The following is a 13,698-nucleotide window of genomic DNA, read 5'->3' on the forward strand; positions in this document are numbered from 1 at the left end:
CCAAGGCTGACTTGTGAGAGCACATAGCAGAATTCAGAAATGGCTTTGATGTTTTAGGCAACTAAGACTTGTGGTTGTCATTGACAATGTGGACCTTCTTAGAAGATCACCTACAAGAGGGAAAGGAAATGGGCTTCTGGGTCTCATCACGAGTGCTGGAACTAGCCAATGTAAAAGAAAACTTCCTGAGTACCAATGGTTGTAGGGGAAGTCTGACAATGTCATCCCCCAAAGAACTCAAATTGCCTAGAATATTCTTACTTCGGTGTTGCAAAGGGACACGTTCAATAAAAGACCTGAGTCACGACACTAGGATTCGGGAAAAACTTCCTGTCCGAACTGATGAGTAGGGTGTCAAAACCTCACTGAGATCTGTTATGGAGATTGGCTGGGATGCAGTGGCATCCACAGGAGGATTCAAGTTTGCGTTTGAAGGGAGTTTTGACTTATCCCAAATACCATCTTCAGAGCACAGATCAGAAGGCATCAGGATACAGTAGGTGAGTAACAGCGGGAAGTGCCCATTCGTATCTGCTACCCTTCCCCTTTAATTCTAGATGCGAAAGAGAATCAGTTGGAGGAATTTCTGTCTGTCTGGTCATTGATTCAGTTAATTCAAAACCAGTGTGAACACACACCACAGCACTGTCCGGATACAGGAAGTCAGACAAGAGACAGGAAAGACTAAAATGCACATCTAGCTGACACTTCCAGGGAAGATGGGCTCATAGGAAAGATATCTCTAAGTGAAAAGAATAAAGTGAGATTAATTTTAGGTGGATAAAGATAGGAATGTCCTTAAGGCCTTAATGCTTTCAGAAGGGTCCAAGTCCCTTGAGAAAGAGTAACTGAAGCCCAAACCCTTTACTTGGAGAAAACTATCTCCCACCCCTTTATTTTTCTTTAAATTTGAGTTTTCTATCATTTGCAAAGATCTATCTCTAAAGAAACTCATGTTCAGCAGAAGGATCAGTCATTGACTTTCCAGTGAGTTAGGAACAGCAAGCTAGGAGAATAAATTCAAACAGGTAGGATAAAGTTTTCTGGACCTCCAACTCAGAGGTCTTTATCTGTGAGACGACATCAAATAGAACTCACAAATCACTCGTGCATAAAATCAGCAGAGAGCAGGGTCTGGGAGAGAATTCACAAGGGTCAAATGGAGTTACTTTACAGATAGTTTTGAAAGCTACAAAATAAATTCATGAGAACAGATGAGGCTTTCCTGGTGTAGACCAGAGGTGGCGCTGGACATAGGTAGTCACAATGATCAATTGCGCATGCTCACGAGAAATAACTGACTACATGGAAATACTAAAAAACACTTGAGGAAAAAGCGGCACCATAAAGAAAATAACTCAGAAGCATTCAGAAACTCGAAGGTCCTTGGATTGTGGGAATTTCTCTGGCGGGTCCGCTGGAGGAACCAGATCCTCTTGCAGGCCATGCCCATTCATCAACAAGCCCCCCAAGCACCGCCCCCACACTTGAAGAGTCTTGGAGTTGACCAATCACAAAGCCCATTTTAGCCTAACTCCGCCTCCATTCGTTCCGTCACGTCCCTCTACCCCTCCCTGTTTCCCTGGAGACGCTTTCAGGCGTCCCCAGTCTGCATCCATCCAGTCCACCAACCTGGGATCAGAGTACCTTGCCCAGCACCCACCGCCTGCAGGATCCTAGTCAAGGGACAAGGAACCACAGTCCAGAGCCAGTTTTCTGAGGTTTGTGGGGCAAGGCTGGGGACAGGACCTAGTCAGCTCCCAGGAGAGTGGGGCTGCTCTTCCTTCTCAAGAACTCCCCTTCCTCCATTACTTGGGCCCCAGCTTCCGGAGAGAAAAGACCCTCTCCACTCACCCCCCAAAATCAAACTCTCCCCAGAGTAGCAGAAGGTGCTCTTCTTGCCCCCTGGACCACCTGGTCCGTCAAGACAAAACAAACATATAGGCACAGCAGACCTGTTCAGAGGTGGGCAGCTCGGGCTCACAAACGTCAGAGAAGGAACTATCCTGAACCATATTGGGGTTTCAGATGTTTCAGGGTCAGTCTGTTGAATTATTGATTAGTTTCATAGTGTCTAACTGAGACATTTTACTCTTTAATTCATTTGAATAAATGTTATATGCTGGGGACATAGTGCTGGTATTTAACCACTGGTGTGAGTGAGTCTTGCTTCGTAACTTGGGAGCACAGGGGAATTACGATGCTAAGTATTTTTTTAATTCTTTCTCTTTGCTGTTGCATTTTGCTTCCTGATTTTTCAGAGGTGTCTGAGAGCCCAGAGCAATCAGCTATCTGCAAATGTAAGTTGGATGAAATGTGTCTTCCATAAGGTTTGATGTTTTGATTGGATCACTACCCAGTGTCAGGTGGTGGGATGTAAGATTGCTCTTTATCTCACAACCCATCTAATTGTCCACGACAACACGCTAGGGGTATCCATGACAACACACAAGGGGTGTCCTAAATTTCAAACTTATTTATTTGAACTTGCTTTTCAATCTTGTAAGGAGAATAGTCTCCTAAATGTATCCTGTGGTTTTCTTCATCTTCCTAATCCTAAGAATGACTATGTCGTTGGTGGGGAAATGGTACTTACTTTGAATTTCTTGGTAACTCATAATAATTTGTTAGCTATTGTTAACTCTGTTGGCTTATTTCTCTCATTCCTGCTTCCTCTGTTACAGAAAGACTGTCATTAAGACTTGGCCCTCTAAACTGCCACTGTGCAGGGCCCGGTCATCTGCTCTCCTTTTGTGGTTCCTGTTGGGGACATAGCAAGGGGGAGCATGCAGAACGGTTACTCTTTGAAGTGTTTCACTCGGGGGGCAGAAATGTAAACTCCCACCATGGGACTCATGCAGCCTGACCAAGAACTCTCAAACCTTTCTCCCCTGCTTCTCCATTCTCATTTGTCTTTGTACGTGGGGGCCAAACTTAGAGGCTGTAAGTGCAGCTGATGTGAGTGGCAACCAGCAGATCAAAGGATGTGCCAAATCTTTTCTGAATACCGACTGTGGAAGGGCTCCAGGCGGCCTTTTGATCTTTGCCTCAGCCACATGTGGAGTTGCCCAGTTCACTGGCATTGGAGGGGAGGGGGAAATGCCCCCTGGGTCCTCCCTAGCACACTGCTTCATCCTGGGTTCCGGGGGCTAAGCACATTTTGGTACCAGCCTGGGAGGTGCCCTCTCTCTCCCTCTGCAGCTTTCTTCTGTTGGAGTGGACCCTGATGCCAATGGTTGAGGGTGGCTTCCATTTTTGCTGCTGACCTAGGTCAGGTAGGACGCAGCAGGAATGGGCTAAATTCCCTATTGCTGAGTTGAGGTTAGAACACCAAGGGCTGGGAATCATGGGAACATGACTGAAGTCATGTTAACAGTGAACAAGAGGCTTCTGCCACTCTACAGAGCAATCCCTGGACTGAGAGCTTTCTTCACATATTGGCATTTTCTCCCTCTACTTCTGTCCTCTGGGCTGCTGTTACCTGTGAGAATGTAGTTCCTCCCCTCTTTAATAAAAACATACATAAGGCCAACTTAGAAGGCACCAAAAGGAGGATGGCTGCTTGGGAAGATAATTTGGTGCAGGATTACAATGAATACTGAGTGTATTTCAAATTCTACATGAAGCATGTAATTCAAATTACACACTTTTATTGTAAAAACAGATGAAGTGGTGACCGCGCATTGATTAAGGAAAACAAAATACCTTTGCTTAGCAGTTATAGGCAAGGGAGGATGTGGGTTTGAGAACAAGGAGAGAGCCTGCCAGACATCCACCCTAATGCTTAGCTTCAACTTTCCAGTGCAGATGTATTGAGTGACGTTTTTCCAGCATGCAGTTAATAACTTTTTTCCCACTTTATAATTCAGCTCTGACCACCCCTCATTCAGAGTTTGTGCCTTGAGGCTTGCCAGCAGGGTTTGCAATACTTACATTAAACTAAATTTAAGAGTAAAGGTGTTCCCGCTGCTCTCGCTCTCAGATCAGAGAACAGCAAAACGAAGGAGCTGGCAGCTGAAACTTTAATGGTGGGAAACATTGACTTACAATATGAAAAAAAAAATCGGAGTTGATCTGTGTGACAAAGAAGACACATTCTTTTCCAAGTACATCATTTGCATTTGATTTCATTATATGCTTATACTCTCTGGAAAAATCCAGCTAACCCACTTGTTTTTGTATAACATACCAGAAGGCCTACTTTGAGGGTGGCAAGGCATACCCAGGCCATATCAGAACTCGTGACACTGCCCCCATAGCCTGCACATAACTGAGTCTGCCCGGTATTCGAGAAGCTCCTCGGTGAATCTTTTAACGGCCTCTACAGCTGTGCACACTCCGTGGCTCCCATGCCCTCCTATATGCCCTGGGATGCAGAATGGGGCCTCAGGATGTACTCACTGGTGGGACACGGTAAACGGAGGGCACAGTGGCTCTTGTCTTCATTCCCCTTAAAACCCATTGGGGGTGGATAGGTGGGACTTAGAACTGATTTCATTCCACCATACTTACACATACATAGAATATGTTTCTTTATGACTCATGCAGTTAATTGTGTCTACATAAACAGGGTAATAGGATTCTAATGTATCAGAAATAAAATAGCAATCTGTATTTAAATTATCTCTTTAATTATGCAAAAATACTCTAGTCTGATGTGATAATCATTTTTAGAAACATGAGGCCAAACCTATAAATACTGGCTTTCACAAGACTTTCTCTGAAGTTTTGGAGTCCCCCTCTTATTCCCGGGGCCCTTGGGTATCTCCACTGTCTGTAGATAGCTCTGTCTTAGGTCTGACTACATCTCCTCCCACCTACCTCTCCTGTCAGATTTCACAGATGCCTCAACAGCAGCCCTTCTGCATCCTGGCATTCCTTTCCCTGTGACACATCTCAGAAGAATCGGGGCAAACCTTTCGAAGTGAAGCTGAAAGTGTGTCACCCCAGAGGAGCCAGGGTGGATCATGGTGTCTGGAAGACCTACAGTAGAAAGAGCATTGTGTCAGAAAAACATGGGAGTTTTTACAGTAGCTTCAAGACTCTGCCCCCCTAATTTTAACTTTGTCTTCTTGTCCCATGCACCTTCCACAGTTGCTTAACATTCACGTTATATTTCTTCTGTGAGGTCTTTTCATCACCACGTGATGCTCTGTTCATCTTACTTATGTAACTGTGATCTACTTCTCTGAGTATCCACTTCCATAGTGGAAATTTCGTGATGTCAGAGATATTTGTCTTTTTTTTTTTTTTTTTTTTTTTTTTTTGGTGGGATGGTGTGTCTTCAGCACCTAGGACAGTGACTGTCACAAAGCAGTAGCTCAGTGAACAATCTGTTGACTGCTGTGTCCTGAGTTGATGGCTTTACTTCAGATCACACATGTATAAAATGTGGGTGACAAGTGGTTTGGAGTTTAGGAGCAGCCTTTCAGGTAGCTGATGAAGCATTGTCATCATAGATAACCTTTCTCCGTAGGTCCTTCAGGTACCAAGATCCATCTTGCTTTTTTGGGGGGAGGGGTGGTATAGTTTTAATAACTTGATCAACTCTCTTTTCTAGATGTTAACACTCATGACACAATGCATTTCAAAAAAAAAAAAAAAAAAAAAAAAAGGCTACCATCATCTCCCCTACCCAGAATTCTCTTTTTCAAGTATAACTGTGACAGTCTCCCTCAGGCGGATGGTTCTGTATTCACAAGCCTTGTATAGGGATAGAGTTTCACGACAGGACTGTGTGGCTTGGAGGCTAAGAGGAACTGTGTGGCCTGACCTAAGAGGAACTCTGTGTCTTGACATTTCATTAAAGTATTTACCTTTGATGCCCTGTGTTGGCCTTGAGAAATCCCGAGGCTGCTATAGAATGAGAAATTCCAATATATATGACCACACAACATGTATGTGCTCTGGAAGATAGCTCTGTTTGGGCCCAGCTAACAGCCCCTAACGCCTGATAAATGAGTGAAGATGAGCCCTGTTTCTAGAGGGTTGCTTGAGCATCTCAGGTGATTTATTAGCAAAGTTGAATCATCAATGCATCTAATGTATTTTCTCCTAAACAGCTCTGAGGTAGAGATCCAGACCGTTGTCCAAAAGACAGACAGTAGAAGAGATGAGAGATGGAGCTTGAAGAATATAGAGACAACCTCACCTCAGACAATACACAGGACATTCCTTGTGATATATTATCAAGGAGTCTTTGAGTTTTATCTTTTTATAACCATCATTTTTGCTTATATTTTGCAGCTCCCAATGGCTACCTTTCCCCCACTTCCTGTGACTCGTACAAGGCTTGCGGTCTTAGCCAGACAGAAGCTACCATGCTCTGCAAAAACAATTCCAAGGTATGCAGCCCTGCTTTCTACACAGTACAGTTCCTGCAGCCATCAGCACTCTCAAAGACTGCTGTTGTGTAAAGAAAAGAAGTAACATTGTTATAGTGAAAAATTCAAATTCACTGTTTAAAAGTCTTTGTGAGACTCACTCAAGTATAACCAATATATTTATCTACCAAGCTGGTGGTTGTTTAATTTTTTTATTTTCTATAAATTTATTGTGTAATTTTTATAGTGTTTTAAGATTTTTTAAAGTATGTACAGAGAGAATAAAGGAGATGCTTTAAGATGGAGGCATATGTGGCTTTTAGCTCACAACGTCTCAGCCACTGACTGGCTCCCATTTGGAGGGCTACATGCTTCCTACTGGGGTAGACTGGCAGGCTGGACAATGGGGGCTGAACGTTCCTCCCTATATTGCTGCTGCTGACAAATGGCTGCCAAGCTTCTGGCATTGTCACAAACTCCAGAACAAAAAAATTGATGCATTTATATTTATCAATATTAACAGTACAGAGACACTTTGAAGTTGCCATTTGCCAGTGTATTGACTTTCAGGAATATACACATTGCTTATGACTAGAAATAATTTGCATATGTACTTTTGGCTATTTTCTTTTTGTGCATTTATGTCAATTCCCATAAAGCATAGAGATCAGATTATCATAAGACTTCTTTGTTCTGACTTGCAGTTTTTAGTCTGAAAAGATTGAAGCCCCTGGACCAAAGTAAATGCATAACCAAACCAACACTAACATTCTTAGCTGAGAATAAGTGTGTATTCTCTTAGCTGAGAAGAAGTGCACCATCTGTGTGCATGCACACGTATGTGTGTATGTTCTTTCATTTTTGAACTATTTACAAGATTTGAAAAGCTTGATTTGTCTGTCTTGCTCTGATTAAGATGACATATTCTTTCCCAAATGAGCAGTAAACACAACTTCTCTAAGAGCAGGTCGATTTTTTGAAAAGGATATTATTAAAGAAAATATCTTCATTATTGCTATCTGGGGTAAGGGTTTTTACAATCATTCCTTAGTAAGTATTTCTGTAAGTAAAATCCTGACTATTTAGGAATGTTTAGTGCCATGCACACAGGGTTCTGGGAAATTAATTTTTATTTAATTTTGCAAATACAGAGGATAATAGTATGAACACAGTTTTCAATAAAGTCTATTTTAAATTTTTCATTTTGCATCTTAATAACTTGAGATTCATGCATGATGTGAGGAAAAACCACAGGCAGGATTTTAGTAGGAATGAGGGGTGGGCACCTGTGAACTATCATCACTTAGGAGGCAGAGGCAGCCAGTGACAGGCCTGCCGGGCTGCAAGCAAAACTTAGCTGAAAAACAAGACCAAGACAATAGAGCAATTGGGGAAACAAGGCAAACTTTTTCAACAGCATTCCAGGGAAAACTTTAATAATGCTTGGAATAAACGTGTTTGATACATTTGAACCAAACAGCTGTTCTTGACCCGAGGTCCTCTACCAAGGAAAATAGCAAGCGTAGTTCTCCAACACCCATGAGTGAGCAGGAAGACACTGCGACTCCAGCCTGTGACCTGTGGCAATGGGGTGTCACCCAGTATTCATTACTTCCCTGTCTTCTGCCTTTCAAGCTTTTAGAAATGATTCAAAAAATGTAAGGTTACAGCTATAGCAGAGAGCTCACCCTGGACACCTGTCTACTGGGTGTGTCTTCTCTCCTGGACGCATTCTGCATGTTTGGAAGCTTTGCAACGTGGGCAGACAGTACTATATTATTTCTTTCCATTCCATTTAGGGCCCAGCTGATCAAAGAGAAAGATGACATAGATTATTACCTGGAGCAGAATTTCAAAGGGCTGTCGAAAGAAGAGGTTGCTGCGTAAGTGTGGCCTCTTAATGGTACTTTAATATAAAGTTTGTTTCTTTCGTCTGGATTCTTTCTTGGAATTTCAATTTTCCAGTGCAGTAAACTTTTTTCACTGGAACATGGCATTTAAAAATTAAAACTGATATTAAATAGTGATAGTCATGCCTATTGATCTTACACACATCAAAGTCTTTAATATTTTGGCTCTCAAAATTCTTATATTTATCAAGATATTATACTAGTACATTTACAATTATTGAGTTAAGTTTGAGCCATTAAATTGCTTATTAATCTCCATTTTAGGATATGTTGCCTCTGTGGGGAAGAACAGAGCTTTTAGAGAAGGATGTGTATATTTTTTCTTGATAGTTAAAACAATGAAAAATAACTCTTAGTGGTGTATTTTGTTGCCTCTGTCCAAGAATGCTTAAAGACATCAGTGAATTCCGGCTCATTGTTAAATGTGAAATTACTTCTAAGTTGTCTGGATCTGCTATTTCATCACTAAGTAGAATCTAATCTGTGGGGTGAATATCAGTATGAAAAAATTCCATGTATGTTAGAAGAACCGATAAAAATTATATCTATTATTTATACTGTGACTGTTCTCTATATTTAGAGTAGAAAGCTGTGGAGAGTTAAGGGTGCTTGTGTACAGGTTTAGTCTTTAGGCACAAGGACTGAAAATGGACATCTCTAGAGGGTACATACATCACACTAAATTCATAAACACTCACTGTCATCTTTAATGTAAACATTTTTAAATACTCCAGTAGCACAACTAAGAAACAACAATATACCTGCATGAAGAGAAAACAAATCCACTGTGAATTACCCTGAGCATAAAAGAGAAATCCAAACTAACTGGGCTCTGCAAATGCATAAGGCAATAGCAGAAGAGAAAGAAAATTCAATAGCATATTCCTTAATGCTAATTTGGTCAAGAAATATACCTAATGATATTTTCACCACAGGTTGCACACTGTGTAAAAATTTAAGTCTCAATACATTTCATTATGTCTGATTTGATATTTTTCAATGTGTGTATTGTACAGGCAAACAAAATAGTTCATCTTTTCACTAGCTCCAGAACAGAATATCATTTTATCACAAGTGAACTGGGAGTATGGTATCTGTTAATCCCAACACCCAGAAGGCAAAGGCAAGAGGGTCAAGAGTTTAAGTTCATTCTTTGCTACATAAAGAATTGGATGACTGCCTAGGCTACTATCAAAAAAGACCTTTTTTAAAGACCCTATCAAAAAAAAAGCCTTAAAAAGTATAATAATTAATGTTACTTATTTCCACAAAGCCGTTGAGATGTTTGATCAAATGTAATTTGGATTGATAACTCATTAACTTGCCATGGTAACCTGTTGTATAAAACTAATGATCATTATTGTATGATAGCATGGTTATTAATTATAAGAAATATGTGTAAGTGGTATTTGCTTTATGACTTAAATATAATTATATGCAAATAGCTTAGTTGCACTTAAGTGTTAAGATCAAACGTACACTTTGTAAAGGTTAATAAACTAGAAACTCTGGGCACCAAAGCACTCGGTGCAGACTGTTCACTCCAAGAGTGTGCAAGATAGACTATGGTAATTAAAGTAGCAATATGATTTTTTCCATCAAATTGATTCAAAGTTCATCACTGTGTTACAGAAAACAGTAACAACACCGAGTGATTCTGAGCCTTTCACATTGCATTTTTAAAGCAGACCATGAGCGTGACTCAAGAGTCTAATCCTTATCTGGACCAGAGCCCTTCCTATGAGACTTATGCAAACCACTAGCATAGAGAGAGCTCACACACAACTTGCTGTTGTGCTTTTGATTGATGTCTATTCTAGATTACACCCTAGACAAACTAATTGAATAACATGTAAAGGAGAAAATTGATGAACGATTCCAGCATCTCCCAGAAATGCCCAGCAGGTGCCAAGAGGAATTGTGCATATTCTATTAGCCGAGGAATTGCTACATAAAACCTTTTATTAGCCATTCAATTCTTAAAAAAATAAATCGGTCAACAAGTAGGTACCAAGTTCTTACCCTATATCTAATATGAGGTTTTTCCACACTGGGAGAGACAGTGATATTTTACTGAAAGGTGATTGGTCCTGTCACAAAGACTTAAGATGTATTTGAGATATTAAGGCCAGTGTGCAACAGACAGGCATGGAATGGAGTGCCAAAGATGTGAAGTGCAGGCCAGAGACCAGGGCTAAAGCAGAAAAGACAGAGAGGGCTGCATGAACAGTTCAAGGAATATACACACACGCACACGCACACACACACACACACACACACACACACACACACACACACACACGGTTACCATAGTAAACAGTTCTGACCAGTATTTCACCAATAACAAGAATACAGGGTTTAGTGCGCAGTGGCTCAAAAATCGAGTTTGCAAGTCGGTAGATTAAGATAAACCTCAGATCCTCCCCTCTGATGCCATATTCCTCATTAGGATGCTAAAATATTTGTCTGTTCTCACTACTACACTTAATAATACCACATTTAGCATCTCATAATATGCTCATGTTCTTCGTCTTGTCTCCAAGTCACTTCTTATCATGGGTCTCCAAATGGCCTATGATATGTGGTCCTGCTTCGAATGGCAGCCTACTTGCAAATGCACGCGCTGTGGTGGGTGGGGAGGAAGGTGTCACTCTGGCCGCAGTGCTTCTTGCTCCTGTCTCACTGCCTCTCGGCTCTCTCCTTTAGGTGTGCGTCAAGTCCCGCCCTGAATCAACACGTGACACCAGTGTTTAAACCTTTCCTATTTCTGATCTTCATAAGCCCTGCTCGCGCTGTCTCTCGTTTTCCCAATGCATTTGCAGTGGCATGCTTCCTCTGAGCCGTATCTGCCAGTTCTCCCTCTGCTCTTGCCTTGGGTATCACTCCGCATTTGGCCGAGTGGGGCACTCTTGTTTCACTCTTGCAGCTTCTGCTGATGATGACGTCTCTTTTCAAACTCTCAGTGGAAAGGAAGCCGAGGGTGCTGTCCTTGGTGGCCCTTTTCAGCTGTCATGGCAACAGGATCCACTCTTACGTGTAAAGACTATCAGTGATCTCATGGTCACATGGTCATCACGGTGCTAAAACCAGCGCCAAGCTCCCCAGGCCTCCTCCATGTGCCTACTTAAGATACCGAATGGGCATCACAAGGCAGCAATTTGAAACAGGACCCGTGGTTCTTCTCTGCTGCATCCCACTCCAGGAGTCTCCCTAAGTCTTTCTCCAGGGCAGCCTTTCCCTTGACCCTGCCCCGTGTACTCCATTAAATGCAGGATGAAAATAGATTCTGAACCGCCGCCCTGTTCTCTGTGGCCTCCCTCCCGTCTCCAGCACCATCTAGTTACTCTTTTGCTCTGGACTACTCCTGGGTGCTCTGTCTGCCAAATCTAGCTGGAGAGTGAAACTATAATAATAATAATAATAATAATAATAATAATAATAATAATAGTAATAGTAATAATAGTAATAATAATAATAATAATAATAGACCAAGTCACTCTTCTCTCTACAGCTTTCTGAAGAGGAGCCCATTGCTTCTATGATACGTGTAAATGCAGCAGGCCTGAGGAGGGTGTGGCTGTGGCTTTGCTGGCTTTTCTGCAACCCTATGGCCCGCTTCAGCCCGTCTGTCCCTGAAGTTCGGCCTCATTGCTGGTGCTCCTTCTTGTCTTGAAGTCTGTCACTTTGAATGTGCCCATCCTAGGGAGCTCTTTTCCATTCCCTAACACAATTTAAATAGTGCTTAAGCAGGACCAGCGAACGCAGTTGTTACTGTGGAAATCCAGTAGTGACCTGTTTTGCTTTGGAAAGGGTAAGATAGCTCAAAGGCAAAGATGCCAGGCTTTATCTAATCTCTGTATACAGAAGGAGTTTGTGCTTTTGTTTAGCCTTTATCGAGGTTGTTCTCTGACAACATCTTTCATATATAATGTGCATTCTAATTATCACTATCCCTCACTACCACGCCGTTCTTCTCTCTTACTCGTGTCTGTGCTGTGGCTGCTGAGGCTGCTGCTCTTTTGATTGAAAGTTGCCGAGTTTAACCAGTATCATCTGTGTGACTGTGGGTTCAGAATTATTGCTGGAGCCTGGTGGTTTCTCAGTGTAACCAACAACTGAAGACAATGCTGTCCCTCCCCTAGAATTCACCAGTAGCCAATAGTTTGTTGGGAGAGGGTAGTGTACCTTTAAACACTCTTGTGATTGACTGTTGCTAGGCCTGTGTTGGTCAATTGCAAGCAACCGTAGCTGCTGTGAAATGATGAGGTGACTACATCCACAGCCTTTTCCTCCTCTTCCTCCTCCTCCTCTTCCTCCTCCTCCTCCTCTTCCTCCTCCTCTCTCTCCTTCCTCCTTCCTCTTCCTCTTCCTCCCCTCCTCCTCTCCTTCTCTTCTCCTCCTCTTCCTCCTCCTCCTCTTCCTCCTTCTCCTCTTCCTCCCCCTCCTCCTTCTTCTCCTTCTCTTCCTCCTCCTCTTCCTCCTTCTCTTCCTCCTCCTCTTCCTCCTCCTCTTCCTCCTCCTCCTTCTCTTCCTCCTCCTCTTCCTTCTCCTCTTCCTCCTCCTCCTCCTCCTTCTCCTTCTCTTCCTCCTCCTCTTCCTCCTCCTCTTCCTCCTTCTCCTCTTCCTCCCCCTCCTCCTTTTCCCTCCTCCTCTTCCTCCTACTCTTCCCTCCCTCCTCCTCTTCTTCCTCCTCTTCTTCCTCCTCCTTCTCCTCTTCTCCTCTTCCTCCTCTTCCTCTTCCTCCTCCTCTTCCTCCTCCTCTTTCTCCTCCTCCTTTTTCTTCTCTAGCTCTTATATTCTTTCTTCCCCATCATCTTCTGCCATGTTAGCTTCATGTATTAGCTAGAGAGCACACACATGTCTCGTTTAGAGTTGAACATTTAACTATTACTTATCCACAGCACCTTGAGCAACTGTCTATCTCTGCATCCACTAATACCCATTGCAAAGAGGAGCTTTTCTGATTAAAGTATCACTTGTCTAATAGGGTAAACATAACACTTAGATGGTAGCTTGAGACCGTGACAATCTAGTTACTCACAGTATTAAGCTTACCCTCAGAGCCTAAGACAACCTCAGCCACCGGTTTTTAACTAGGTTTGCAGTACCAGGAATACGTTCCAGCTTGTGGGACAGACCACACTGCCTACCAGTCAGAGACTGTCTGCTGCCATCACACTGTTTTGCTTGAAAAGATGATGTTGCAGACCACAGGACTGCCAGCTGCGTACGACCATTGGTGACCTCCCCCAGTAGCCTGTGTAGCACCTCCCAGAATTATGAAGGCAGGGAGGAAGCTTCCAGATCAGTCACCTCTGGATTTCTTTATACCTTACAATCAATGTGTGTGGTGTCTTTAGAGATATGCTCTTGAGACAAAGCCATTTTTAGTCCAGGCTGGCCTTGGACTCACCTCTAAAGATGAAGGTAGTAGCTCTTGACTGACATGCTTCTGTTTCTCACAC

General features: G+C 42.6%; 1 protein-coding gene across 1 annotated transcript in view; it reads left to right on the forward strand.

Moving 5' to 3' along the window:
* Positions 1-6,252: 6,252 nt before the first annotated feature.
* Positions 6,253-13,698, forward strand: part of TTC29 (tetratricopeptide repeat domain 29) — a gene marked incomplete at both ends in the record, with an annotated part of 176,064 nt that continues 168,618 nt past the window's right edge. Inside the window, 2 exons of the mRNA XM_080936633.1 lie at positions 6,253-6,344; positions 8,123-8,206. Of these exons, the coding sequence (XP_080792759.1) occupies positions 6,253-6,344; positions 8,123-8,206 (176 nt within the window). The remainder of the gene's footprint in view (positions 6,345-8,122; positions 8,207-13,698) is intronic.

This window comes from Micromys minutus, assembly GCF_963924665.1.
Source record: "Micromys minutus genome assembly, chromosome: 24".
Taxonomy (NCBI): Eukaryota; Metazoa; Chordata; class Mammalia; order Rodentia; family Muridae; genus Micromys; species Micromys minutus.